The sequence below is a fragment of the Gymnogyps californianus genome, chromosome 6 (genome assembly GCF_018139145.2).
Source record: "Gymnogyps californianus isolate 813 chromosome 6, ASM1813914v2, whole genome shotgun sequence".
Classification (NCBI taxonomy): domain Eukaryota; kingdom Metazoa; phylum Chordata; class Aves; order Accipitriformes; family Cathartidae; genus Gymnogyps; species Gymnogyps californianus.
In genome coordinates, this window is record NC_059476.1 from 21,271,089 (window position 1) to 21,297,999 (window position 26,911).

A 26,911-nucleotide genomic window follows, 5' to 3' on the forward strand; every position below is an offset into this window, starting at 1 on the left:
GTATTGTTTTATGCTCATTTTTGTGAGCATTACTAATTTAAATTCCTCTTCACATTCTAATGCACTACACAAAATATGCATCTACACAAGGCAATCAATTATACAGCCTAGCTTCACTAAAAATCTGCATTTTCCAAAGGAATAAATTCTGAATGATTAACTCATACATAAACTTAAGTCAGTTATACATAAATCATTCTGTAAATATAAAATGTAAACAGTTAAAATACTTCTGTGAGGAGCAGCACCATTTTACATGACTCTTTAGTAACTGTTCTATATATTTCAATATATCTTTTGTTTAAAAAGTGTATTGAAACCTGGAGCTTCAGTGCTGAAAACTACTGAATATTTATGACTTAAAATGAACCATTATTAAGATTTCTGCTACACTGGTCTCATGGGAAATGAAAGAGATAAATATTAATTTATACAGCACTACTTCTCCCTCCTTTGGATGGCATATATTGCTCACTTAATGCATTAGCTACAGAAATCCTGAGGTTCTCCTACCACTTAATGGTTTTTAGCAATCAGTTACTTTTGCTGGAGAAAGAATAGCTGAAGTTTTGCCCCTATTGCATTCATGTCATCCCCTCTCCTACCCAAAAAGCACTCGCCTTAGCAGACAAAACTAGCAGGAAACAAAACTCCCAAGGATCACATATTACATGAAAGTATAGGTACAGCATATTCGTTTTCCCTCTTGGCAGTCTAGACATCCTGGGTACACTTCATTTTGTGTGTACAAAAACAGGCTACAAGCTAGAAGTAAACAGTTTATTTGCATTGCAATGTATTATTCATGAAGTATCCTCGTGTTTTATGGTGATCACAAGATTTGGCATGCCACAACTCTGCAGAAAACATCACATTACTTTGTTAGGCTAGATCTTTCTGCAGCTTTGAAGATATGCTTTGCTTTCTTCAGTTCATAAAACCATTCAGCTGAGGTTACTTTACAAAGGATTGTACACTGTTTCCCTAAAAAAATTCACTAATTGTTGCTTTTGCTGAAGTATTATAGGCAAGTGGCCAAAATAAAAGAGGATTTTGTTCACTGCCAGCACCACAGTAGTATGCCCAAAACTACAGCTGGCTACACTGAATTCTCTCCCCCTCCACCCGGACACGGACACATGACCAAGCACAAAACTTTGAAGGATATCATGAATAAAACATCTGGAATAAATTCTAATTTAAAAATTGAAAACCTATAAAATCTTAAATAATTCATTGTATGGTAATGACCACAACATTAATATGTGCTTTGATAAAACAAATCTTACAAATTCAGTAAAAAAAGATCAGCAGCATAATAGTAAAGCAAATATGCAGATTTTAAAACCACAATAAAAATTATCAGGTTTAATATTTTACAGTTAATTACAGCAAAAAAAGTGGCTGCTTTTAACACAACTTACAGTTTAAAATTACAGCACTTTATGATGAATTCTACGATTATTTTTGAAAAAACACTCAAAAATACCACCAAATTTTAAAGGTGCCCTATCAATGACTAAACGGACCCCCCTCCCACCCCCCAAAAGACCAAGTAGTCATCTACAGCAACCCAGAGGTCCAGCTGAGGTTTCTAGACTGCTGTCTGTATCAGAGGCCAATGTTGGATCTGTTGACATTGAAGACACATCATTGACAGATGACGATGAAGATGGATGTTGAGAGCCATTGATCATTGCTGCACCTGTGCTATGAGAAACAAAAGAGCAAATCAGTTGCAGATACAGTTGCATGGTTCAGTACTTGCATTAGTCTGTCTCTTCCTAATACTCATTACTTTCCCCTGTTTCAGCAAGTTTGAAGAGATGTGTCTCAATCCATTGTCAAAGTAAATAAAACCCACAAGTCTTTAACGTGGGGCTTAATGAATGTCAAGAACCACAGAACTCACACAGCATGACACCTGTCAAATTACAGTAAATGCTAATGGCTGAAGGTTAAAAATCACAGAGACAGTACTGCATAAAGCCAGAGCTAAGATACCCTACAAAACGTTGAGACCCAAAGCTAGAATGTAGATACAAAATATGTAGAATGTATCTACATATTTTGATAAAGAAAGAAGGGGCCTGGTTTTTTCCCCATCAGATCCTCCCCTTCAGGCTGGGAAATAGGTGGTGTCCAGCCACATCACATACATTCAATCTCAGATACGCAGTGATTTTGCGGAGTCTGGACTTCAGTGAACTCTGAGCAGAGTCAGCAACAGCTGTCCAACTTGTGCCATCATTTTTCAACAGCGCAAATGGAGCCCTATCAATGGTCAGTTAATGGGCACATTTTGCTCCAAAATTCAGCAGCGGTTTCTGAAAGCGCTCCATAATTTTCCAACCTAGAAATCCTGTTTCATTACTTAATAGATGTAAGTAGTGGTTATACCTTTATTTGAAACTGTACCAGCTACACACTACACACCTAACCAGATTATGGCAATAGAGTACCAATACATACCAAGATGTTTCTTGAGGACTGAAATGAACGAAGCATCAGTTACACGGGGACAATAATAGAGGAATTTACCAGATTAATAAACAGAGATGTCAACCCCATACATTCCATTCAAATAAGCAATATCTCAAAGAGAATTCAAGAGGTTATTGGTCATTTAAGAGCCATATTTTTGAGTTAGGTTACTCTTGGATGTCTTGAACAGCTTTACCTGACCTACAACTCAATGTAGCTTTGTACTGTGCTTTTATTGTAACCAACCTAAAGGGGCTGGTTGTCCACGTATAACCCCATTCTTGGTTCTCTCCTCCAGGTCCATGACTTCCTTGTATATCAGCTCTGAAAATGCAGAGAAGAGAAGGCAAAAAATGAATTTGCAAACCCAAGACTGGGTCGATAATACATGTCCCACTAAAATGTACATTTAAATTTCACAGGTTTATTACTGTTCAGAATTAGTTTTCAACAGCAGGCTGTAGGCTACAGAACAACTGACAAGTGATAGAAAAATGTACAATTCTTTTCTGTTGGAGCTACAATGGCCTGGCACTCTCAAGAACACACTGACATTGCTCTAAGGCTCTTCTGTCCAGGCCGCTTGAGGACCTGAGGTTAAACCGAGTCTTAATGACCACTCAGTTTTTATCAATGGCTTCTTTGGTACAGATAAACTTGATCAGCATTCTTCAAAGGAACAGGCAGGAACAAGCCCAAACAGCACTGCCATCCTCCTGACACACATTTGCCACTAAATTTCCTCAGCAACAACATCTAAAGGTCCAGACCACCATGAAATGGAATACAATATTGGCATATAAGTAGCCACTCCAAATGAAAGCAGCAACTTTATCTTCCAGTTACAGAAGTTCTTCATCCTTTAACAGGTTAGAAGTGCTTGTAACATGAATCAATCATACACCCTGTGTACTGGCCAGAAGGTTTCTAGGCTAACAGCAGCTTATTACCCAGAAAAGACTTCAGCTGTGAATCTACAGAAGTAACAACAGAAGAAAAGGACTAAACATGTTAAATGCAACTCATAAGAACTGACTGTCAAAATACTACTTCTTATCTGTCACTGGCAAACTAATGCAATGTACAAACAGTTTAGAAGAAAAAAGCATTTAAGAATTACAATTTCAAGGGCTGTGGGAGTCTCAAAAGTAAACTCCATATTGCTTGAAATACCCTCAGCACATCTGCTTCAAAAAGGAGATAACTTTGCTTGGAAGGAGGATGGTAAGAGAATTTCCACAATTCTCCCCATCTCTGCCTTTACAATTAAAACTCAGTTTCTAATAGAAAGTGACTTAAAAGTGTGGTAGTACTAGATTTTACAGACTGGTGTCCGTGACCAGCCAACACAATGAAACTGTCAAAAATGATTCATGAAACATTTTCCCCTGCTTTTTTTCCTCTGGGGATAAAAAGGTTATACAGGTCTAATATCCCTTCCTAGACTTTTTTCAGTACAAAGTATTAGATTGCTCAATGCACTGAATTCTTGCTTAAATGCAACATTTCTAGCCTGCACAGCAATCTGGACCTGCATTTTTTTCTTAGCACTAGAACCTCTGCAATAATACCACACCTTTTAGAAGCAATTTCAAAATGAAGCACAAGCTTTACAAGTGACAAAGATGCTCCCCTTATACTTTATCATTTTACACCTCATATATGACCAGGAAATATAGATACTAAACCAGTACTGAACAGTAAAAATCACAGTCTTGGAGGTACAAGTCTTATGTCATACTACGATCCGTTCCACACCTCCACCCCAGCTACTTTCTCAGGATCCCACAACTGATAACCATCAGCGTCTCCCACACCAGCTGCAACCTCACTGTCTCGCCCATTACTAACACTCCTTATGGCTGCTTCTTTCAAATCCTCTGCTTGATTTAAAAGACTACAGTTACTGCTAATATGCTCTTCACTTGAAGGCTAGTGCTTCTACTTCAGACTTACATTGCTCAAACTCCTGCATCTTTTTCAACTGTAGCAGTTTGTCCAGAAGAGTTACCCTCCCTAAAAACGCTGCCTTATGGTGACTGAAATGAGCAGGCCTTAAGTTCACTACAAAGGTTCAGCACCTTCGCAGGAAAATTTTTAGCGTCCCAACAATCAAGAGGTTGTGAGGCACTGATCTATTTCCTTGCCATTCCAAGCAGTTTAAGAAAATACTATTAGGTTGCTCAGAAGAACCTTAATAACAGTAATCGTTGGGGCACAGCCTAATCCCAAAAGCCTTATTATACTTAAAATGCCCTTCTTACCTTTCCATTCTTCTATCGTGTGCTCCCTCTCATCTAACTGCTTATCTGGTATCTTTGGTGGAGGCTGAAAAACAAAACTAACTCGTGATAAAGCAATCAAAAGGGATACAAAAACAGAATAAATGAAAAATGAAAGTAAGCACTCAGAATATGAACCTGATTTAAAAATGCTGTGTTTACATGGTCATATATTCTCCCATACTTGGACTTGGCCTATTTTCTAGATGCTGCTACAAGTTTTAAAGTTCTTTTGATTAACATATTTGCTTACATTACTGTAATAATTAACATAGAAACTGAACAGTTTGGTAAAAGAGCTCCTAAGTGCAGCAGTCTCCAGACCAAGCAGCCCTTTTTACCTACTTACTATTAATTACTAGGTTTTCCCTCTAGCTGTTATAGATCAGCAAAATTCTAATTGCACCATTTACATCAAGCACCTTTTTCTGTTCTTAGTGGGTCATCACCAACGACCTTTCTTTTAAAAAAATGACACTTTTCTCATAAGCTGAAATCGTCCTCAAATTAATTTTTTAAGAAAAATTTTCAATTAATCCCTTCATTCATTAGTGTTAATAATTGAAAGCTCAAGATCTTGTACTCAGATTTTGCTGAAATATTTATTTTCTAGTTTAAGAGTACTATCAATTACTACAACTAATGAAAATATTTCTCTCGCCCAGGAGTAAATACCTCAAAATCCTATCAAGGGCAATCAAACCACACAAACAACTGAAGCTCAATAAATTAGAACCCTATAGAAAAGATTTCAGACGCATTATTACATGTCCAGGAGATTATACGCAATCATACACGAACACACATACACAGATGCAAGTACTTCAGTTTGCACCCATTCCTAATACTATTTCTAATAAACGTGTCTATTGATGTCAATAAAAATGATTACGGCTCAGTTAAGCTTCTAGTGAAATGTGTAAATTATGCAATAATCTTCTTTCAAGCAGTTATATCAAGCATCACAATACATTTGCTTTAGTACAGTACCTTCCTAATCAGAGACCTAAAACAAGAACTTACAGCTTCTGCTTCTGATGGATCATACCAAACATTGATGTATGGGTGCTGCAGGGCTTCATCCACAGAGATTCTTTTAGAAGCATCTATAACCAGCATTTTTGATAACAAATCCCTTGCTTGACTTGCTGCAAAAGTGAAATCTTCGATTTAGACTAGTGCCATATATAGTGCACATAATACAGTATTTCAGAGCTCGTAAGGAGAGGAGACCCAGCGTAAACAAATTCCGTTTAGTATCTATGCAACCCTCACATAATTTGGGGTTTAGGAAAGTGGTCCACTTGATGGAAAAAAAAATAAATAGAGAAAAAAAAAAGAGAATAACACAGGTGGGAAAGGGGTTGGACATGTTTCACTATACATTTTCAGCATACAGTGCCCCTTGGTGTGACATCCTGATGTGAAACATAACTCAGCTGGCAGTACAGCCTTGTCTGGAACAGCAGTGGGCAAGCACCCCCTACCCCTCTCTTACAGTTCATGGGGAAAAAACTGTCACGTACTGTTAGTCACAGAAAATATGGTGAGTCTGTGACTCCACTGAGTAGGTGACTTTTAGAACCAGTAAGTTATTTCAGTAACTACAGGATATCTATGTATTATGAATATAAAACCTTTATTTTCATCCCTAGAGAAAGAAGATCTGCTCTGCCTACACAACTTCTATTCCACCCTCCCCCCACTCTTCTCTAAATCATGTTGACCTCTGTCATTGAGAGGAATATATATATTTACTTTTCTTTATAAAGGTATCTCCAGAATAGGAGCTGTTTCAGAGAAGATGAGAAAGTGGAGGCAAGCATACACCAGCACGTTCATCCACTCCCATGATATAAAATTGTAATATTTAAATCCTTAGCAGGATGATTTTATAGTGAACAAAACCAAGATACATTTCTGTTCAATATGTCACAGTTTTAAAGCTTTTAAAGTATACAACACACAGAAGATAGACCTTACCTTTAAGCTTATTGTGTTCAGAGTCAGCTGGGAAAAGGACATCTGGAAAGAGTTTTTCAAAACTATATCCAGCATATTTAGGTCTGTTCTCCACATAAGTTCGGACTGTAGGCTGTAATTTCTTCATAAATTCAGGGCATGGTGTTCCTAGCTGCTCTATAACTTTATTCCACTGATCAATATCTAAGGTTATACAGCTAAGAAAAACACTATGTCTAATTTTCAGCTAGAAAGTTATCTTAAAACCACATGAAATAACCAATAGAGAGAAAACACAGAAAATTATAATATCAAGTTCATCATCATTAATTAGGACTACCTTTTTAGAGAAAACAGTGAAACAAAGCAAGACTATGATAGCGTAGTCAAGGCAACATGTATTTTACTCAAAATCATAATTAACTCGCAAAGGATATACTTCTGAGAAAGAGAAAATTAAAAGACTCACAAAATGTATTAAACAAATTTAAATAAAGGCATTGTTCGGGTTCTGGAGAACTCCTCAGTTCCTGATCGCAGTAGTCAAGCTACTACACATCACCAAGGCACTCATGAGAATTAACCCGTGTAGATGCTTTGTCCTTCGTTCCCATCTTGATACCTCAGCCCAGTCCTGGACTCTCCCAAGTTAGCAATCTCTCACTAACGCCATGCAACACTGAGCACCAGTGGGCACACAAAGGATGAAATCTTGGCCCACAGAGGTCAATGACAATTTTGTCAGAGACTTGAATGCAGAAGTTAAAGAGTTTCAAGGACACGTAAGGAACATCTTAATTGAAAAGCTGACACAAGGTAAAGGGGAGACTGACCAGTTCACAGCAGAAGAATTTAACACGTGTTACTGAACAAAAAAAGCAATGTTTGGCTCAGGAATTCCTAGTTGCAGATGGTTAGATACTGGGAGAGAGCTCAGGTAAAATTTTATATATGCTTATCTCATTCATATATTCTCCCAACTTTTTCTTTTCGGCTACTGTCAAAGACTGGATACTGGGCTACCTAAACCTTCAGTCGGATGCAGCAGACCGACTTATGTTCTTAAAACTTAACAGCAGACCTTTATATAAGGACTTTCAAGCTCTACAGTGCATTAGTACAGGCCTTGAAAAAAAAAGTATTTACATTTATGGCACTGAGCCTAAATTGAAAAGCCATTCTAGTAAACCAGATGCTTAAAGCTAAGCATGGTGCAGCTCATGCAATGACAGAGCTGTGTGAAAGTAAGGATGCCCTGGATCTCCTCACTGTGCCTCAAAATCTTCACCCAGTCTTCACCCCTAAATGGTATTATATCAATTATTAAACAGTTAACCTGCAGCAAAAGCAGGAAAGATTTCTGATGGCTCTAAAACACTGCAGTATAACGACTAGTAAAACAAATAAGATGTTAAACTCCAATTAGATCCACTAATTGTAGCAATGATCCAGAGGTTTCAGCTCTATTTGCTTGGAGCAGACCCTTCATCTGAAGTATTGTTCACAGGACAACCCATACAGATACCACCAAGCCACTCATAGAATAGAAAGACAGAAGTGCCAGATATTTCTGAAAGCTGTTTGCAGGATCATTTCTGCATACAGAAATATAAAACTCCAGAGTGTAACTAATGAGGCTGGTTAGGAATTTTTTGTAAACATTTCCTATAAACCGTAAAGAGTCGTAACTGCTAACACACTCGGGTACTAAACAAGATTAGTAACTTATTACATAAAAATGATCTCCAAAGCAAAAATCAATGCATGTGAACCAGTAAAACACCACCTAAACAAAAAAAACTGTCTTAAATGTGACAACATCCAAAAGCAATGGATAGACACTATATTAAATTGGAAAAAGAAAAAAAGAGGGGAAAAAAAAGGAAAAACAAGCCTGTTTGCCCAAGTGGTATTTTGTTCATCTTGCTTAGTATTAATCTCTAAAGACAGTCATACACATTAATGCTGTGTTGTGGTTTTGCTTTAAATGGTATAACTGTAGACATTTTTGCAGCTTCCTGGAACCAAACTAATGAACCTGCAAATTGTATTTTGAAAAGGCAGTTTAAAACCAGTATTTTAAAACCACCTTAATCTGGAACTATATTGCTGCAGTATCTTTTGACCTTTTACAACTACATCCTAGGCCAAAGGTAAGGATACGATCTGTACCAGGAAATAAAACACCACCTTTGATCATTTCTCCCATGATGCACCCAACTGACCAAATGTCAACTGAAAACAAAATGCAATGATATTAACATAAAAGATAGTTATTAAAATAAAGTAAATAAAAATATCTAGACACACACACACATGAAGTGACTATAAAAAGCGTGTGTAATGAAAATGAGTGAAGGTGAATGTATGCTAACTACAGGACCAGCAGAGACTATGTCCTACTGCTAGGTGCAGCCTGAATATAAATGAAGTTCTTAATTTTTTTTTTTTTAAGTGTATCAGAAGAAAAATCCATGTTCATTTAATAAAAAAAAAAAATTGTACAATATGCATTTTCATGACACAACATCAATAAAAAGGTTAATCACTTCCTAACTAATTCAACCTGCTGCAGCAGCACAAGGATACAGTCCCTTCCTGGAAAGAGGATTTTGTGGCAAACCATTTCGCCCATAATGCACCCCACAGACCATAAATCCACTATGTTTGTAGCACAAAAAGAAGGAAAAGCAAAGCAAACGGTCATTTAAAATTAAAAGAAGCATAACATGACTGCATCCTATAAACTGCAGAGACAGCACAGGAAGAAGAGCAAGTCTTTATATTAATCAATGAAAACACTTTAAAATACACCGTATATAAGGATTAGCTTTTAACTGTCTCAAAAACAAGGCAGAAAAACATCCTTTTGTTTGACATAGTGCTAGAGCAAGAGCTAGAGCAGAGAGAGAGAGGGAGGGAGGGAGGGAGAGATACACACGAATCAGAGTAAAGCCCTTCTCCAAGCTCTGAGGCTTGCAAAGCTACCTCTGCCAATAGACTAGATTGGAGCACCAAAGATACCTTTATTTCTTGAAAGTAATTCCATTGTAGTTGTAGGAACAATTTTAAAAGTAGCAAAGTAAACTGATCTTTAAAAATACCGCATATCTAAACAGCTTCTACTTTTAGGAGGAGAATTAATTGGTTATTACATGGGAATTAAAAAGTGCCATAATTTTTTTCCTAAAAGTCAGATTACCATGCATCTCTCTCTCCCTTTAAATAAAAAGCAAACACAATCAGTAAAAGATCACTTAGAATTTTAGAGGATCAGTTAATGAAAATATTAGTATGCTTCTAAAAGATTTTCAGTTAAAATTATTTGTTTAAAAATGTATCTCCAGTTATGCTGAAATAACATCTTATACAAAAGAAAAACTGAAAAGCAAATTTTTTTGGTATGAAATACACGTTTTCTACATTACCTTAAAACAAATCACTCAGAAGACATACTCAAAGATGCACAAGTTTACTTTTTACAGGTATGCCAATTTCTTTTGTGGTTGCTTTCAGAGATACTGTTAACTCTGTATGCAAAAGTTTTCTTGAAGTCATAATAATGAAATTGTATTATTATATAGCAGATAAGAAGGGGATTTAGATGAGAACAACTGTATACTAAAAATCACAGGTAAAAGTTCTGAAGGAGCTCAACAATGTCAAGCAAATAACATTGCTTCTTATGGAAAATATTCCTTCCCCTTATTTACAAGTTCCTCTAAAATAGTATCTAAATAGTATGATAGGAGATCATAGTTGTACATACTAATAGGTCAAAATTAAGGGCCTGGTTCATTTAAAAAATGACTGTCAACATTTTATGATTCGTGGTGTTTTTTCTTTAAAAACTCTTTTCAAATACTTAAGAAAAATACATATTCTTTGGCTTAGAGACCCAAAGATTTGAAGCCAAGTTTTGCATTTGACTTTTTAAATAAAATTCTGAATGTTGACTTTTTCACCTGCAAAACAATCTGCTGCTATCACAAACCAAAATATACCCAAATTTGTTACAATTCATTTGCATCCAACGTGATATAAACAACACCCATAATTGCATGGAGAAGTCTGGGAAGAGAAATAATGTGAGTCAACCACTTATCATCATGCCTCAGACAACAAATTACTTCAGAGGCAAAGAAAAACATTGGAAACCATTCTTCTGGTCACCCTACAAAACCAAACTTGTGATGTTTGGGGGTGTTTTGGTTTGCTGGTTTCATTAATCAAACAAAACCTGTCATTTATAGGTGTCTAACTTTTTTATGAAGCTAGAGTAACTTGTACATTGAGGACTGCTCCTGTGAATACTTGTATAGAAGACTGAGTAAAATCTCATTACAGATTTGAAAAACCTTTTTAAAAATGCACTGCTTGTCATACAGAGTGTATTTTATTCTTAAAAACCCTGTTTGGAGTGAACTTACTATTTTCTATAATCCTAAGAGAAAAAATACCACGTGAAAATGAAGTTCAAACCCAGCGTACCTACTAGGAAACTTAAAAGTAGTCGTTTCAGAGGGTTTGGGGCTTTCCTTGCTTTTCAGTGCTTCCTTCCTGATAATCATGCACATAACTGCACATAAATCTAATATGTTATGGTATGTGTGCACAACCAGTTTTGGTGTCCTTCAGTTCTGAATTTCTTGAGTTTGCAAGGCCTGGTTTCTTAATGTAATATACCCAAATGTGCTTCATCTCCTTCAGTATCAAAACCTATGTAGAAGTTAACTCTATAATCAGTTTGTCTGGGATCTTTGCTAGTTTTAAAATGATTAAAGATTTCATATGTGCATAGTATAGTACCAAAAGAATACTAGTCTGCAATATTATCTCAGTCATCAAAAAATATATTGCGATCCTCCCACATAAGTTCAGCAGGGCACTGAAATGGCATAAAGCTGCCAGATGACCCTGTTCAATTAAACTAAATGTTAACTATTAGTTAGCTGTCAATTTTCAATATTTAACTCTAACTTAAGTTAAATTTTAATTTAACTATGGGTTTAAAGGGCTAAAATAGGCATCAGTGCTAACAGGTGAGGATCCTGGACAGCCCATGGTTGTTACGCTAAGTACATCCTTGATACCTGCCTCCCTCCCCTCTGCAGCCCTGCCTCCCTGTCAGGGGAGCTCCACAAAGAGGAACTCATGAGGCAGCCATTAAGAAGAGTAACAGTTTATGTAAATAGCCTTTTAATGACAACAGTACATATGGAAATGCAGATTGTCTTCTGACTCAGCCCACAGATTTACTTTTACATTCTCCAAAAGCATCATTCTCAACTCAACGACCACATATTTGGCTTTGGCTTTGGGAAGATGTGATAGTTTTTCATGGAGGTAAATTTTTATTTACATTCTGCTGCACAACACAATTCACGCTTGCTTAAGGAACAGGATTGTCACTAGCATGACAGGGTGCTCTAGAACACAATCTATTTAACTCCAATAATATCCCAAGCAACGTTTTAGTGGAAAGAATGTTTCACACTTTTGAAACTCAAAATTACTTAATATTTAAGAGAAAAATGTAAACTGGGCAAGCTAAGTCAGAAAACTTGTGACTTCCATTGTATCAATTCCTTCTGTAAGGCAGGCATGACTCAGACTACAGCTTTAGGTTCTTTTATCTAGTGTCTCTTAACTGGCCAATGTAGAGTCTTGGGGGAAAAAAAATAAAGACAAAGTTAAAAATATGCTTTCTACAAAACTTTAGCAGTTAAAAAAATAACTTTAAGCTTGCTCCACTCAACCTCTGCCTTCTAAACTACGGGAAAAACAGCCAACCATGGAGGCCACTTGAAGGAATGTACAGCCTCTCATGGACACTAACAATCCAAACAGAAATAAAACTCACAGCCTTGCAAAAAAGATCTATTCTCATTCCTTTGAGCTGGCTTCTTTCATCGTCAACACCAACAGAAGTTATTCTTCTTGGCTTTTATAAACAACAACAAAATCAACTCTCTATGCACATAGCAGCGGTAGTTTACACACAACCTGAAGTCACTTGCCATAATGGTATGCAGTTCCCAGGCAAGTTTGCAGACTATATGAAGGATCCTGAAAAGCAGAGCAAGCCCCAGTTGTGTCAGTAATCTGAGGCGCCATGCCTCGCATCACCAGGAGACAGCTAACAAAGCCTCAAGCATCCTGGCATCTCATGCGCCTTACTGGAGGACTAATCAATAAAGGGTTTAAAATACCTTTAGCAAACAGTAACCTCTGTGCACTGTGCCTGCCTGAGGCGGGAACACCAAGTGAGGTGAACTGACCACAGTGACAGCGGATCAATGAAATGGCAGCAGAACTGGGGCCACTACAACAGAATTTCAGGAATGACATGTTACTTTGGTTTCCTAAAGGATACTAGCTGTTTCATTCAGAAGAAGCAATCTACTTGATCGTGTGTTTCCCTCAAATGCTGTATCCTTTCTTTATTTTCTTGTAGAAGATATTGAGAGAAGGGCCACAGAGCGAGTATAAGAGGAGGGAAATGTATGCAAGCAGATGGACAAAGTAAACAAATTCCCTTGGAATTCGTCATGGACCTCAAAGAATCTATGATGCTTCATGACAGTACTCTCTGCATTCTTGTCTCAAGTATATTATTGAACTTTTCTTCAGCAACATTAATTAAGAACTTAGTGTGACAGGTTTAAAGTGGGCTGGTTTTAATAAAAAGTAATGCCACAGTAGGTAGTTTTAGCTTGTTTGTTCCTCAGTAGCCTTTAAGTTCCCTACATCCTGAAAGGCTATATTGAATATAGTTATTTAAACATTAAATTTAGGACACACATTTACTGATGAATTACAGTTTACATCCTCATCAGGAATAAAGTCAGGTGACGGTATATCAAGGTACATACCACGTATTAAGAAAATATATTTCCAGTTCTTCCTGGATGAAACTTAATCTACCAAGCAAGTTATTTAAATTTTTAAACAAACAAGGCCCTCAATTTCTTCTCCTATTAAATGCAAACATTTCTAATGGGTTGAGTTGAATAAACAAATTGGTGTATCTAGTATCTGCATTTTGGTCACAAGGCTAATTTATAAAATTTCTACAGCTTGAAAAAAACATTAACATGTAAAATGTGGTGTGCCAAACAAAAAAATAAAGCTATGCCAAAGAAAGACTGTATTTGCTGACCGTTTTCTTTGTATCCCATCCCTAGGATGACCTCTGGTGCTCTGTAGTAACGAGTCACTACATAAGGCGTCATCATAAAACTAGTTCCTGCAGTTCTGGCCAGTCCAAAGTCAAGAATCTTCAAAGTGCAGTCTGACTTTACTACTATATTACTGGGCTTTAAATCCTTTAAAAAGAAACATCATATATGACTGCTAAGACAAGCACAAAGTACTCTGTGGTTCACATTTTTAAAAGATAATACTGCTAACATTAAACCCCACATATACAACTAGGTTACTGCTGTAACTGCAGTTTCTCTTCCCCTTGCATTAATTCATGTGCATTCAGCAGACTACAGAATTAATTCTCTTATTGTGCTTGTAGATTTATATAGGAATTAAAGAAGGAAAACACAACCAGTGTTACAAGATATGTTAGCAATGTCTGAAATAAATTGAGGTTAGTAAGAAACGTTAGCTCTGAGGAAAGGTCTAGAAACTGCTTACTGGAACAACAGTTATTACTACAACGCAGAACACAAGTAACATGACAATTGCTGAAATCATTTGATGCAATAATCATCTTGATATACAAATTATTAAAATTATAACATGAATGTAAAAAGTAAAAGGTTCCTTTGCTAGCTGAGGCTGCATTACCTCTTTTGAACCAATGCAGATGTTTCTCTGAACAGGAAGGAAATCCCCATGTTCACACAGATTTAGTTTCCCATCTAGGATTTGGTTTTATCCTAATTTTGGCAACCAAACCCAAAAGGCCACCATTAAAAAACTGCCAGAAATGAACACAATCATTAAATTGGATTGGAAAATGCCCTGATACAGCTTCAGATCACCTTAGAAACTTGGTAACTGTATTCTCTTCACTTGAACCCTAAAACCACATTGACAATACTGGCTTTACAACATCTATTGATACGGACACTACCCAGGCATGCTTGGTCATTATTTCAGGAGGATCTTACACACATCTGAATGTCACAGAGCTAATATTAGAGAGTAACTTCAGAATAACTTTGCCATCATAAAATCAATTCACAGCACACAGGCCAACACAGATAAGGCTTGGATCCTTTCTGCCTACACTCTACTAAGATGAGAGAAAAACCCAAGATGTGGCAGAGGACTCCAGCATTTGAGCCGCAGGCATTTGATAAGTAGCCCTATCTTTCACTGTTTCATAAAGACTTAAAAGTGGCTATCTGCAAGATACATGTAGTTCTCATTTGTACTTGTATGGCTTTCAGCAAACTCCCCAGAAAGCTAAGAAAGCTGCATTGAAGACAGAGAGGAAACCACAGAAAAGAGTTCCAGAACAACAGAATTTTAATGGGTAATTAAAAGTCTTGCATACTTGCATATTCACACATGCACTTCCAAATCACACACACAAAGACTCTGCAGATAACTCTGGCTTAAAAGATTCTCAAATGCCACAAATGAATTCAAGTATTATAAGCCAATCCAGCTATTTAATATGCATGTTTCAGATTCTGCTACAATCTTGTTTATTATCAGCTTTATTTTTGCACACTTCTATTATTTGGAGGATGTTCACTGCAGAATCTCAGGTGCATGCTCATAGTATTAACTATACTCATCATCCCCAAAGCTGCAGGATTAACACTGAAAATGTTAAGAGATCTTCCCTTTGCAAGAGAAAAATCACTACGAGGACAAAAAGCAAAAACTTGCAGAGTACTGTCCATCCTTAATTTCTGAATATCATGTAGTCGTCATGAAGCCTAGGAACATGTTGTAATTTGGAATACAGAACTGTCCTTCAAAATGATGGAGGCGAGAGTTGACTTACACTGCATCCAAATTCATGCAGAACCAATACCTCTTATGTTTTAAATAAAGAAGGACTCAGAAGCTCCTATAAGAGTGATCAAGTTAGTTAGGCTCTATAAATATATCCAGAACCTATAGCAGACGATATCTCACCTAACCTTAAAAATGTCAGTGCCTAAAAGTCAAAGATTATTCATGGCCGTCTCCCCATTAACCAGACAAGGAGAGAAGAGCATCTCTGGAGGGTAATTCATGGCTTCTATTGGCTTTTCCCTTTCTAAAGAAAGATTTCTGTGAAGGGCTTCCATAATTAGGCACCTTTGTTAAGTGCTCAAAATCAGGCAGAATACAATGTTTCAGAGCCTCCATGCAAGCCTAATGAGGCACTTTGTGTCCTTCAGCAAGTCAGCGAGGCACAACTCTGCAACACTGATCATTCACCCTCCTCAGATTGTGAAATATAAATGAACGTGTACTTCTACCCTTGCTGGAAACTCCATCTCTGCAAAATGTTTTGAACACAGTAACGTTCATTTGCCAACATCTGTTAAAGCCAGCATAAAGCTATAGTCAAATCTTTATCAAGATCAAATCTTTATCCACTGATGTGGCAGCTAAGTATGCCCCCTACAACGCCTAGGTGAAATTGTCTGAAACTCTGTGTGTTTGATCTCTGCCTTGTTCTGTGCCTCTAGTTTGCTATGAAAATACCACTTATTTCTATGGCGGGCAGCATCCAGTGGTACAGGCACATATGCAGATTGTTGTAATTTCAGTCATTCAGCAAGCTTTGAAAAAGTTACTGAGATGCTGAGATTATCGCAGCTGTGTTAGAAGCTGAAGAACGCAGTTAAAAACCATGTGAAACTACCAACACCAAAAAAAGCTTAAAGCTTTAGAGGACACTAAAGAAGTACACTAGATTCATAGCCAGAATGCTCCATGGGCAGCCACAGTAGTGCAGATTATGTTTAAGGAGTAACTAGTTTCAACAAAGTAATTAGCTTTAGACATTAAGGACAGTGATGCTGAAAGCCCAGAAGAGTGGTATAAAGAGTTACTATTGCAGCCACACGGTCCATATGAAATATGTCCCTTTTCAAGCATGCCGTCCTTGTCTTCTGAGGTTTTGTTTAACTTGTTCCACAGAGAAACAGGATTTTGACACTTTACACCTTGAAGTATAAAGGCATAACGCACACTAAGTAATGCAAATGTTTTGCCTGAACATACTTAATCTTCCAGCAAAGTCTGACAAGAAGCTGTCAGCTGAAAATCTACCATGAAGACATGCAAGTGAAATGTATCTACCCATGTCCTTCAAAAGCATTTATGCATACATATGTTACTATTTACATAGCAATTGTATCTATAGTCTCTTTGGAATAGGTAATCCCTGTACTTCATATTACTGCACAATATGAAGCATTTCAAAGACTTCACCCATATTTAAAGAGGCAGGAATTCTATCCTCAAAGCTGTCTTTACTCCTGCCCAACAAGTAGTTACTTCTTTTCTATAAACATATGAATGTTTACATTTATCCATGACTTCTACAGGCTCAATGGTTTGGTGCCCGCTTTATAGGAGTACAAACCGCCCTTGAAACAAGTGAAGTTTTAGAAGCTCCCTCCTGCCTGCACTAAGATCCACAGAAAGAGACTCTTACATTACCTACTCTAGCACGTCCATACAATATGCAGTTTTCAAAAAATAAAAAAGACCTAGGAAAACCCACAGCATTAAACTTGCATACCTAAGTACTGAAGAGACCAGAAAATGTGAAGCTGCATACAAAACTGTTATTTCAATTGCACAGGCACATGCATTAGGACACAAAGGGCTGCATAACATCAGTGATATCCAAAATAATACCACAACTGCGGGGAGTGAAGTAACCTAGTTTTGCCTAGCATTCCCAGAATAATGCAAGAAGCCCACCGACCTGTCTCAATGCCCACACGCAGACCAAGAAGCACAGGGTGCAATGCCTGGTTGCAGGCAATGCTTCTGCCTACCTTCCCTCGCCCATCTCTTTCAAACACAGCAGTTCAGGGCAAATTGCACGCAAAAAGGAAGCCTTCACCTTCACTCCCTGAGCTCCTCACTGGAAGGAGGCAGCTGATGAGCACTAGAGCTAGCTGAGCAAAAGGAAGCAGTGTTTGGCCATTCAAACTGTATTCTCTATTCAATTGTCCCAGTTCCCTTAGGGAAAAACCGCATACTGAACGGGAATGTCATACTGCCAGATCCAGCTTGCAGGCCATTCAACACCCCAGTCACAATGAGGTGGACTATTGAACTGGACAAGCATCCTAACGCAGTAATTCCTGTGGTAGCACTCAGAATTGCCATTTGTGATTTGCTTTGCTGTGTACATCATCCATGAGGAAGACTACATAGTAATGACTGAAAGTATCACACATGAATAAGTTTAATTAAATCTTCTGCATCATTTCAGAAATGAAAACTTCTAAAACTCGCTAAAAAAATTACAATGAAAAATGTAGCACTGTAGAAATACAAGCTTACAATTTCCCAAAATAGCAGAGATTGTATTTGGTAAAAGCTTTAACTAGACAATCTCAAGCAATCTTTACACTACATACAAATATATATGAGATGTTCAACTTGAACAGGCAACCTTAAATTCAGAATTTCTTGACTGGACTGCAACACACACATGCCATTTAAAAAGCAGCAGTCAGTTTTGCCTGTGGGCAGTCTGAGTGAATGCTTTGTGACACACAGGTGTATGAAAGTTCAACTTACAGGTTTTTATCATCATCTGTTTATTTGGAGACTTTGGATATTTATTCATTACTCTGCTAGTAAAAGAGCAGAAATAAAATGGGCAGTTCTTTCAAAAGATGGGATTTCAGGTTTGGTTACCAAAACAATAAAGGCAGAGATGCTTTCAGATATTCTTTCCTGCCATGACTACTAAAATAGAACATTATATAGAATTAGAGAGGGTAACGTAACTCACTGCAAAAATCTTTATTTGATCTGTGCAGATTATTATCAAATCATTCAAACATTCAAAAGGTTCACTCCAGAATTACAGTGGAAAAGGTTAAGTGCGATGATTTCCTTTCAGCCTTCTCTCTCTGCCTATGGGACAGGCACAGGCTATGAATCACCCTTTGTGCTCCTATTTCTGAATTTTTTCTGTCTTTTAAATACTCAAGGTAAAACCAGGTGCAATGCAAAATGTACACAGTTAAGTTCACTTACCCTATGTATAATTCCAGCTGAATGAAGATGTTTGATACCACACAGCATTTGATAAAGAAGATACGACATTCGTTCATGGTCTAGCTCCATCTGAATCACTTGGCAGAGATTTGCATCCATGAGCTCCATCACTATGTAGCTTATGAAGAAAAATAAGGCATAATAAACAGATAATACTGCCATTTTATTGGATTCTTTCTCTTGTTCATCTTTCTGCGTGAATATTTTTAAAATTAATTCTCAGCTTTAGTTCAAATCAGACTTACACATCTTGAAATTCTTCCAGGGATTTTTGTGGTGTGAACACATTCAGTAGGCCGATTATCTGTAGGAAGGGGGAGAGGAAGTATAATTGCACCATAGCAATAGCAAAGTTGCAAAGTCAACATTTCAAAACCAATACCCAGTATTCTGATGCGAACCTCCTGGTGCACATTGAAGCTCAAGATGTTCAGTGGCTCAACCAGGCCTAACATGCTGTAATAGATGCTAATGATATTAGGAAGAGTGTTTTTCCTCCACAAATCACATAATCTAAAGACACTCTGTCTGCATTAAAAGAAGATATTCAAAGCTTAAAACCTAAGGAAGTTAGTCTTCCCCTGCCTCCTACTTTCAGTCTGAAAAGTGCTGGTAAGATTTTTTTATTGCATATGAGGAAAAAAAAAATTAAAAACTGACAAAGACTACCTAAGAGACATCACTTTGCCATTGACAGAGGTGAAGCAACAACTCCACCCAAAGAGAAAAACAGATTCTTGGAGCTGTTTTAGGATACTTCCCAGTTGCTAAGAGTGGATGGGATGTGCAGAAACAGGTCAAGCTACTACTCATCAAGAGTCAGTCAGGCTTGCAATAGTTCATCATCATACAAATTATGCTATTAGGTAAAACTTCCTTCAGAGAATCCACTATAAACCATCTCTGTCTTAGAAAAAACACAATTTTTTCCCACATAGCTAAAAGACAGAGTAAGTCTTCTATGACTCTCCTTCTCTAGCAGCCAGGGGGAATTTTATCTTGCTGAAGGGAGATTAAGAGGGAAGGTGAGGAAGACTGCACACAGCTGTCTCTGAAGGAAGTAAATGGCCAATACCAGCCTTCTGCAGTTCAATTCTGATAAATTTATCACTTATTCTCTCCTCATTTCTGTGATCTGGTCTACTCCACAGCTTCTTAAGCATCAGACAGTCCCTGTTGCCACAACACAAGATTCCTAACTCATTCATGCACCAGGGGGAAAAAAAAAAAGTTTATTACAGCCTTTTTTCTCCTATTTGTCTAGCAGCAGCAGCAACAGAAACAAGGATGCGCTAGCCACTCGTGGTATTGTTATTTGCAAGCTTCTTGTAAAATGTAGCAATGTAACATTGACACCCTTCCTGAGTTTGAAGGGGGTATTTAAAGATTGGGCAGGTATTAAAACTAGTCAGTAATAGTTCTTCTGAAAGATCCTTCTGTACTTATCATGGAGATACAACCATGCAATGAAAATCTCTATAATCTACAGAGGATGCCATCCTCTGAAGTCACTTTTAAGACTTTTACAAAGAAGAACCTTTAGTTAATTCTTTAACATTTAAAGCAGGTCACTGCACTCACATTTTTGTGATTAACACACTTCATAAGAACAAGCTCTCTGTAGGCTCTTTTAGCGTGGGTTTGGTTCTGAAACGGTCGGCTTAACTTCTTGATTGCAACATTTCGTTCAAGGATGGCATCATAAGCAGCACTGTAATTAAAAATAACATTATTACATCTCAGTGTCAAGGTCCTTTAAGCTGTGGCAGTTGCCACCTTTTTCAGATACCTTGTATCATGTCTGCAGATAAACCAAATTTCCAGTATTATTCAGCTTTAGGGAGTGTAATAGCAAAGTGATCTTGTATGTTGAGCGATTCAAAATTTAGAAATGTTTCCCAGCTTCATAGTATTAACACATGACAATCTCCACAAAGTAATGCAGAATCTCTGCTTCCTAAAATATCTTACTAAAGATATTGAGTTCTTGCCACTCATTGGCACTCAAGAACAGACTGCCTAAAAAAGATCCAAAACACTTCAAACATAAAAAGCACATCAATTTTATGTAAAATCTTCACACTGAAAGGAAGGGAGAAGGAGAGAGGAAAATTAGGTTATATAAAGGTCTCATGCTTTCACTTATGCAGTTGCTCAATATCCTCATGACAATGAGAGCATCAATGTCAAGATAAAACAAAAAAAAAGTTAGGAAAGCTTTAACATATTGATGTCATTGGCTTTTACTTGGGAAAAAGAAAGAGTAACATTTTGTTTGCAGACTAATGCCAAGATTGTCATATGATTCAGTGACACAGGCTGTTTAACTGATGAAGACTGTTACTGGGGGCAACTCCCATACGTGTCACATTTCCATGACAGGAAGGCACGGATTTTGTTTCCTGTAAGAAGTAATACGACAGCTGACTACCATGCAGACTCAGGAAATATTTATCAGTTACTAAAAAAGCCTCAGCACAGAAAATATTGTTTTCTTGTCTCTTATCAAGAATGGTACGCAAACCTAATGAAGAACATCTGCCAGGAAATGGTCAGCATCTACTAAATACAACTAGCCACTTTAAAAAGCATGTTGTCTATATAGTACACAGGCTTGAATGGGTTTTGGGGGGGGGGGGGTGTTTGTTTTGTTTTGGTTTTTTTACATCATCAAACATCTAGTCACTATCAAAGAAAGAAAAAACGGGAACAACATACACTGGTAGCTTTCTTTGGTTTACATTTTCCACTATCTGTAATTTCCCCCACCTACCCCCAAGATAAGGAATATCTTATGAAAAAGCAGCAAAGAGGTGGCCAAGAAAGACTGCTAACATGGGACTCCTGCACCAGTATTTAAACTTCTGCATCCCCAGTACATAAAGGTAGCCTTAGAGTCTGTTTCAGTATTAGATATGGTTGAGCCTTTAGGCCATCTACTTAATATTCCTCCAAATCAAGTTGGATCAGGTTTTTAAAAAACAGAACAAAACAACAACAACAAAACCAACAAAAAACCCAACCCAAATCACAAGAATTACACCCTGTCTCCTCCCGACATGGGCAAGATTTAACCACATGAGCACTCCAGTCCTTATCAGGGTAATCAGAGTGGTTTAACTAAACAGGCTTCAATTACCACTAGCAGCAATTACAGAATGACACTAGAGTAATTACATGGTCATTTTTTGGATCTCAGCTCTAGGAGGGGCAGTAAATTTGGAAAGCAGGCAGTAACATATGACTGGGAATCAGAAGGACAGTAACAGCATCTAAAGCTTTTGCAGGCATTTCTGTAGCAACTAAACAAACTCTAGTCAACTGTCTATGTCCTCATTATATTAACACACATGCAAACAAAATTCAGATCAGTTGTTCTGCTGCTGTTACTTACAGACCAAATAATCTTAATGCCAGAAGCTACCATGTCAAAAACAACTCTTTCTAGAGTACTAGCCTTCAAGTTTTCATTTGCACTAAGTACACTGTTTTATTATTAACCCAGCTAAAACACCAATACAAATTAAAAACAGACCTATACCACACATTCTCTGAACACTGATCAAGACAAGATCAAGGTAGAAAAGAGCTTACAGGGAAAAGTGTTTGAGAAGATTATGCTTTTCCCTACCTTTCTCTTCCTTGATGTTTCTTTTGTATTTTTATGTCCCTGGGTAGCATCTTAAGAGTTACAATAAATTGGAAAATCTGCAAGTTCCTGTGGTGTCTACATCCTTCTCTTGAACATTCAAAAAACTCGCAAGAAGCTTAAACCAACATTTATCTTTGGGGCAATGTCACTGCACAGGATACAGTGCCTACAAGCAGCTAGCTGTCACCAATCTTAAATCAATCAGACACTCTTCAGTCCACACAGCAGAACTCTTATTCAAAGACTTATATTGTCAAGTCATATTTTCCTAAACTGCATCAGGTACTTACATATTACAATGACAGTCAGCAACACAAATGCTCACTAACCGATATCAGGGACTGCTTAGATTATGAAACTAAGTGAAACAGGCCCCTAACAAACCATTTCAAGAAGTAAAAGCATTTACAAGCAGCAAATATTATATAGAGTATTTCTGGCTTTTGTTTCACTGTAAGCAGTGTGGCTTACGATTAGGATTAGTTTCTTTATCCAGGTTTTTTTTCCCCCCATTAATTTATGGGACTCAGCACAGCTGGCTGAATTTGCACAGAAGGCCATCAGTTCAGAAGCAGGAAAGGACATAGGTCAAAAAGCAACAGCAACAGCCCTTGCTGAGGAAAAACGGCCAACAACTACTATTGTCGTTTTGTACGTAAAAGGTAGTTCTCCACACTCCTACTCAGTAACATACAACAGTTAAAGGACTCAGAAAACTCTATTAAGGGAACCTAAAAGTACATTTAAATTTTAAAGAAACCTTACCATACTATCCCTTGTGCTCCTGATCCTATTGGTTTTAAGTTTTGATACCGTTTCAATACAGTGAAAGTAGAGTCTCCAATTTCAACACTGTAGAAATTGTTGTCACGCTTGCTTCTGCTCATGATGGCAACTTAATTAGATCGCTTCATCCAAATTTTGCTTCTGGCCTGTAAAGAAATAAAATTTGAAAAACTAAGATTTTACAACTGTATATACTCTGACAAAAGGCAAAATTCTTTATAGTATGCGGAAGACACTTTCCAAATAAGTCATATATGCAAATGTATGTTATTTTTAATGTCTGCAGGAATGAGATGGCATGTGTCTGAATGTTTTATTTTTAGGAATGTTCAAGATAGGATTCTAGAAGGGCAAAAATAATAGAAAAACAAAAGTGAATGGATGGTAGCAAAAATCTTAGACAGCAACAACAGAAGATCAAAATACAGGAAGCTACATGTCATCCAGAGAGCTCCAAGAGTGCTGCCATCCCTTCACAAACACACATGCAGCAAGGGAGCAGGGTTTGGACCAGACACTCTCCAGAGGTCCCTTCCAACCTAAATTGTTGCATGACTCTGTAAATACAAGAGTGACAAAACATCAACAAGTCTTCCAGACATTGCAATCATCAACATACTCTTGGTCACAACTGCCAGGAATACCTGTCACTGATATGGAAACACATACAGTCAATCTAGGCCAGAAAAGGAAAATTGGTCTTGTCAGAGATCTCGCATACTAGCTCCTATGAATAAAAGTAATAATCAGGGGAAGAGAGAACAAGAGTAGGAAAAAAGGATGTATATTCCACCAAAACCCCCTCATATTAAAAAAAGAAAGGCAACATCTCAATGCACATGTCCACAGGAGACAAAAAAAAACCAAACCTGCACGGTGGCTTTTACCGTATCGTTTCCTGTTTCTTTGATGTTAACTCTGCACTTTCAATTTTCTCTTTACACAGGTTTTGGGTGTAGCTGTAATAGATGTCTAGCAGTGCAAATTCCTGTTTGACTAGAAGAAATTCCTTCATTTCTTCAAGAGCAACTGCATGCTGTCTTCCTTTGTTACTAACTTAAGGAATATTTTCCCATATTATTATTCAACAGCCTCAAACAGATTCTTAGCTTCTGTACACCATGACACTATACATTTGTTAAATTTTAAACAAGCTTTGAAAACACAGACAGTGCAAACGTGGCCCCGCACATGTCGTACAAGTAGAATTCTTTTAAGAATCTGTAAACTTACCAAATTCCACTTTCAACTAGCTAACCTGCATTCATTTCAGCTACATAGGTGCAATAAAAAGCACTCTGAAGTTCTAAAAAGGACACGTTTTTAACTATATGGTATATTATAAATTAAAAATGCACTACCTTAATTGGCATTTATCTGAAAAGAAACATCTATTAAACAAGTCCTTTTTCCAAAATACTGTCACAAAACCGAGTCTCTGTCACAAAGACTTAACTAAATACCAAATGAGCTTGAATCAGTGTATTAGCAGTATAGTTAAAGGCTTCCTTCTCCAGTTGATAGGGGAGGCATCATTGGACAAGAACTGTTGCCTAGCACAAGAAAAACTGTATACAAGCTGGGGATCCAGACTGCAAATGGTAGCTCTATGGGGTGGAGGTAGGCTTACTGGAGGGAGCCAAAAAGCCCAATTTCTTAGCAATACACACCACCATCCCCAGGTCTTTCTTCCCTATCCCTTTTATCACTACATCTTTGGCCATTGCCTCTTTCTCAACACTTTCTTCACAGATGTACTCACACAAAGTTTTGGAATAAAGATGCCCAACAAATACATAATGACAAAAAAAACCCCTGAATTAGGAGAGAGAAAATTTGTTGTGGAAGGTATGAAATCAGCCAAACAAATTTTTGAAAATCAGAAAACAAAGAATAAAGAAAATAATTCACACAATCTTACATCTGTTCACCACCAGCTGAGAAAAAAAACTATTGAGTTTATCCAATAGAACTGTATTAAGACGTAGCAACGTTAAACAATGTAGGATTAGCTGGAACAGCTTAGTAGATAGAGCTCTGCTGTTTGGTATCAGCATCAAGATAATGAAAGTTTAATAATTCACTTTGGATAATTCCTCAGAAACAAATGCAGGAAGGACTGCTCCTCTCCATCCAAGGTTTTCATATGAATGTTGACACCTTCCCATTTAAAGGTCAATATTTTGAATAGCCAAAGCCAAGCATTTAATTGAATTTTCTTTCAATTTTGTAAACTTTATAGGATCAAAGGGCAAAACAAAGCAAGTATAGTTTAAGAAAAGGATCTTGAGAGACAGTATTCTCTTAGAAAAGAATTCCTTTATATTAACAGATTTTACATGTATACCATACATGGTATTATTAGCAAGCAAATTTTATTGCCTTAAAGCTTTGTCATTTGCTACATGTTCAATACTGTAAAATATGCTTGACAATATGTACTGGAAAACTTGTATTTTATAATTCATAATAGTATTTTAGCATATAGCAGCATATAAAAGAAATCCTTGCTTATTTTTACTACGGTAAAAAAAGAATTCTGTCTGTAATCTTTCGGTAATAAAGCTTTCACTCCTTTCTGAATATATTAGCTTTGCAGTCAGCTAGGTACTGCCTACAACCAATTAGTCTACCCCTCTCTGCTCCGAAGATAAATAAAAAAAAAAAAGAAACTCAAAACATTTGTACACTAAGTCTAAGCTTCATAATTGAAAAGCCTACTCTCTGGACTACTACAGTAGCTATGCTGACCCTAAAATAAGAAAATCAAGTTTGTTACAAGGTTTGGTATGTAAATTCTCTCTTTCACTTTAGCCAGTGACTGTATCATGGATAGAGGAGATCACCAGGAAGCGTTACACTCTCATAGTCTGTCCTCCTGCACTCTGAAGGTGTCTCCCAAAGCAAAGCCGCCAGGGAAGATGGGGAATCTACGCACTGGCCAGAGTGAGAGAAAGCACGAAGGATAGTTTTGACTATACATGAGCATTGGTGCCAAAGCATTTGGTCGACAGACAGCTTCGGTCAGGACTACAACATGCAGGAGGCCAGCCGGGCACCAGCCCACCATCTCACTCATTCCAGGCTGAGCCTCCCCTTCTTCAAGAGTCTTCCGTTTTGCTACTTCCACTCTCTACCGTGCACGAGGAACAGAAAGCTCACCTCTCTCAAAGAGCTGTGTCCTCACCTGCCTTTTCATTCCCATGGAGAAAACCAGGCTTATCTAAAGAAGATAGGTCTAGGCTTTTTCAAGCCTCAGTAAGTACGAAATGGTTTTGCTCCCCAAGCTTGAAATCAGTTAGAGCCAAAGTTTCTTTTCATTTGACTGCCTAAATAGAGAAAGGAAACACCTATAACATCTACTTCAACAATAAAAAAATATTTACATTCAAAAATTCAAGTATTTTAAATCTATTGAAGTAGCTATTCAAAAATTTTTAAAAGAGAAACTATTCCAACACAGATTCCTAAAGCAAAATATTGTAGATACAGATCACAATTCAGGGCATTTTAAGAGTTACAGTTAGAA

At 37.3% G+C, this 26,911-nt stretch overlaps 1 protein-coding gene across 6 annotated transcripts; it reads right to left on the minus strand.

Moving 5' to 3' along the window:
• Positions 1-1,547: 1,547 nt before the first annotated feature.
• Positions 1,548-23,515, minus strand: MAPK8 (mitogen-activated protein kinase 8). 6 transcript variants are annotated; one of them, XM_050898718.1, is made up of 11 exons: positions 23,362-23,515; positions 20,526-20,655; positions 19,190-19,248; positions 18,924-19,062; positions 13,891-14,056; positions 8,892-8,963; positions 6,750-6,932; positions 5,790-5,914; positions 4,749-4,812; positions 2,731-2,808; positions 1,548-1,699 (listed from the first exon to the last, which is right to left on the minus strand). In XM_050898718.1, exons 1-11 carry the CDS (start codon positions 23,481-23,483, stop codon positions 1,560-1,562), a joined length of 1,278 nt encoding a protein of 425 aa, XP_050754675.1. In that variant the 5' UTR covers positions 23,484-23,515; the 3' UTR covers positions 1,548-1,559. The 6 variants fall into 6 exon arrangements, with proteins under 6 accessions (XP_050754675.1, XP_050754674.1, XP_050754677.1 ...); XM_050898717.1 differs by having other exon boundaries at positions 1,548-1,705; XM_050898720.1 differs by lacking the exon at positions 8,892-8,963 and adding an exon at positions 9,318-9,389.
• Positions 23,516-26,911: the final 3,396 nt, after the last annotated feature.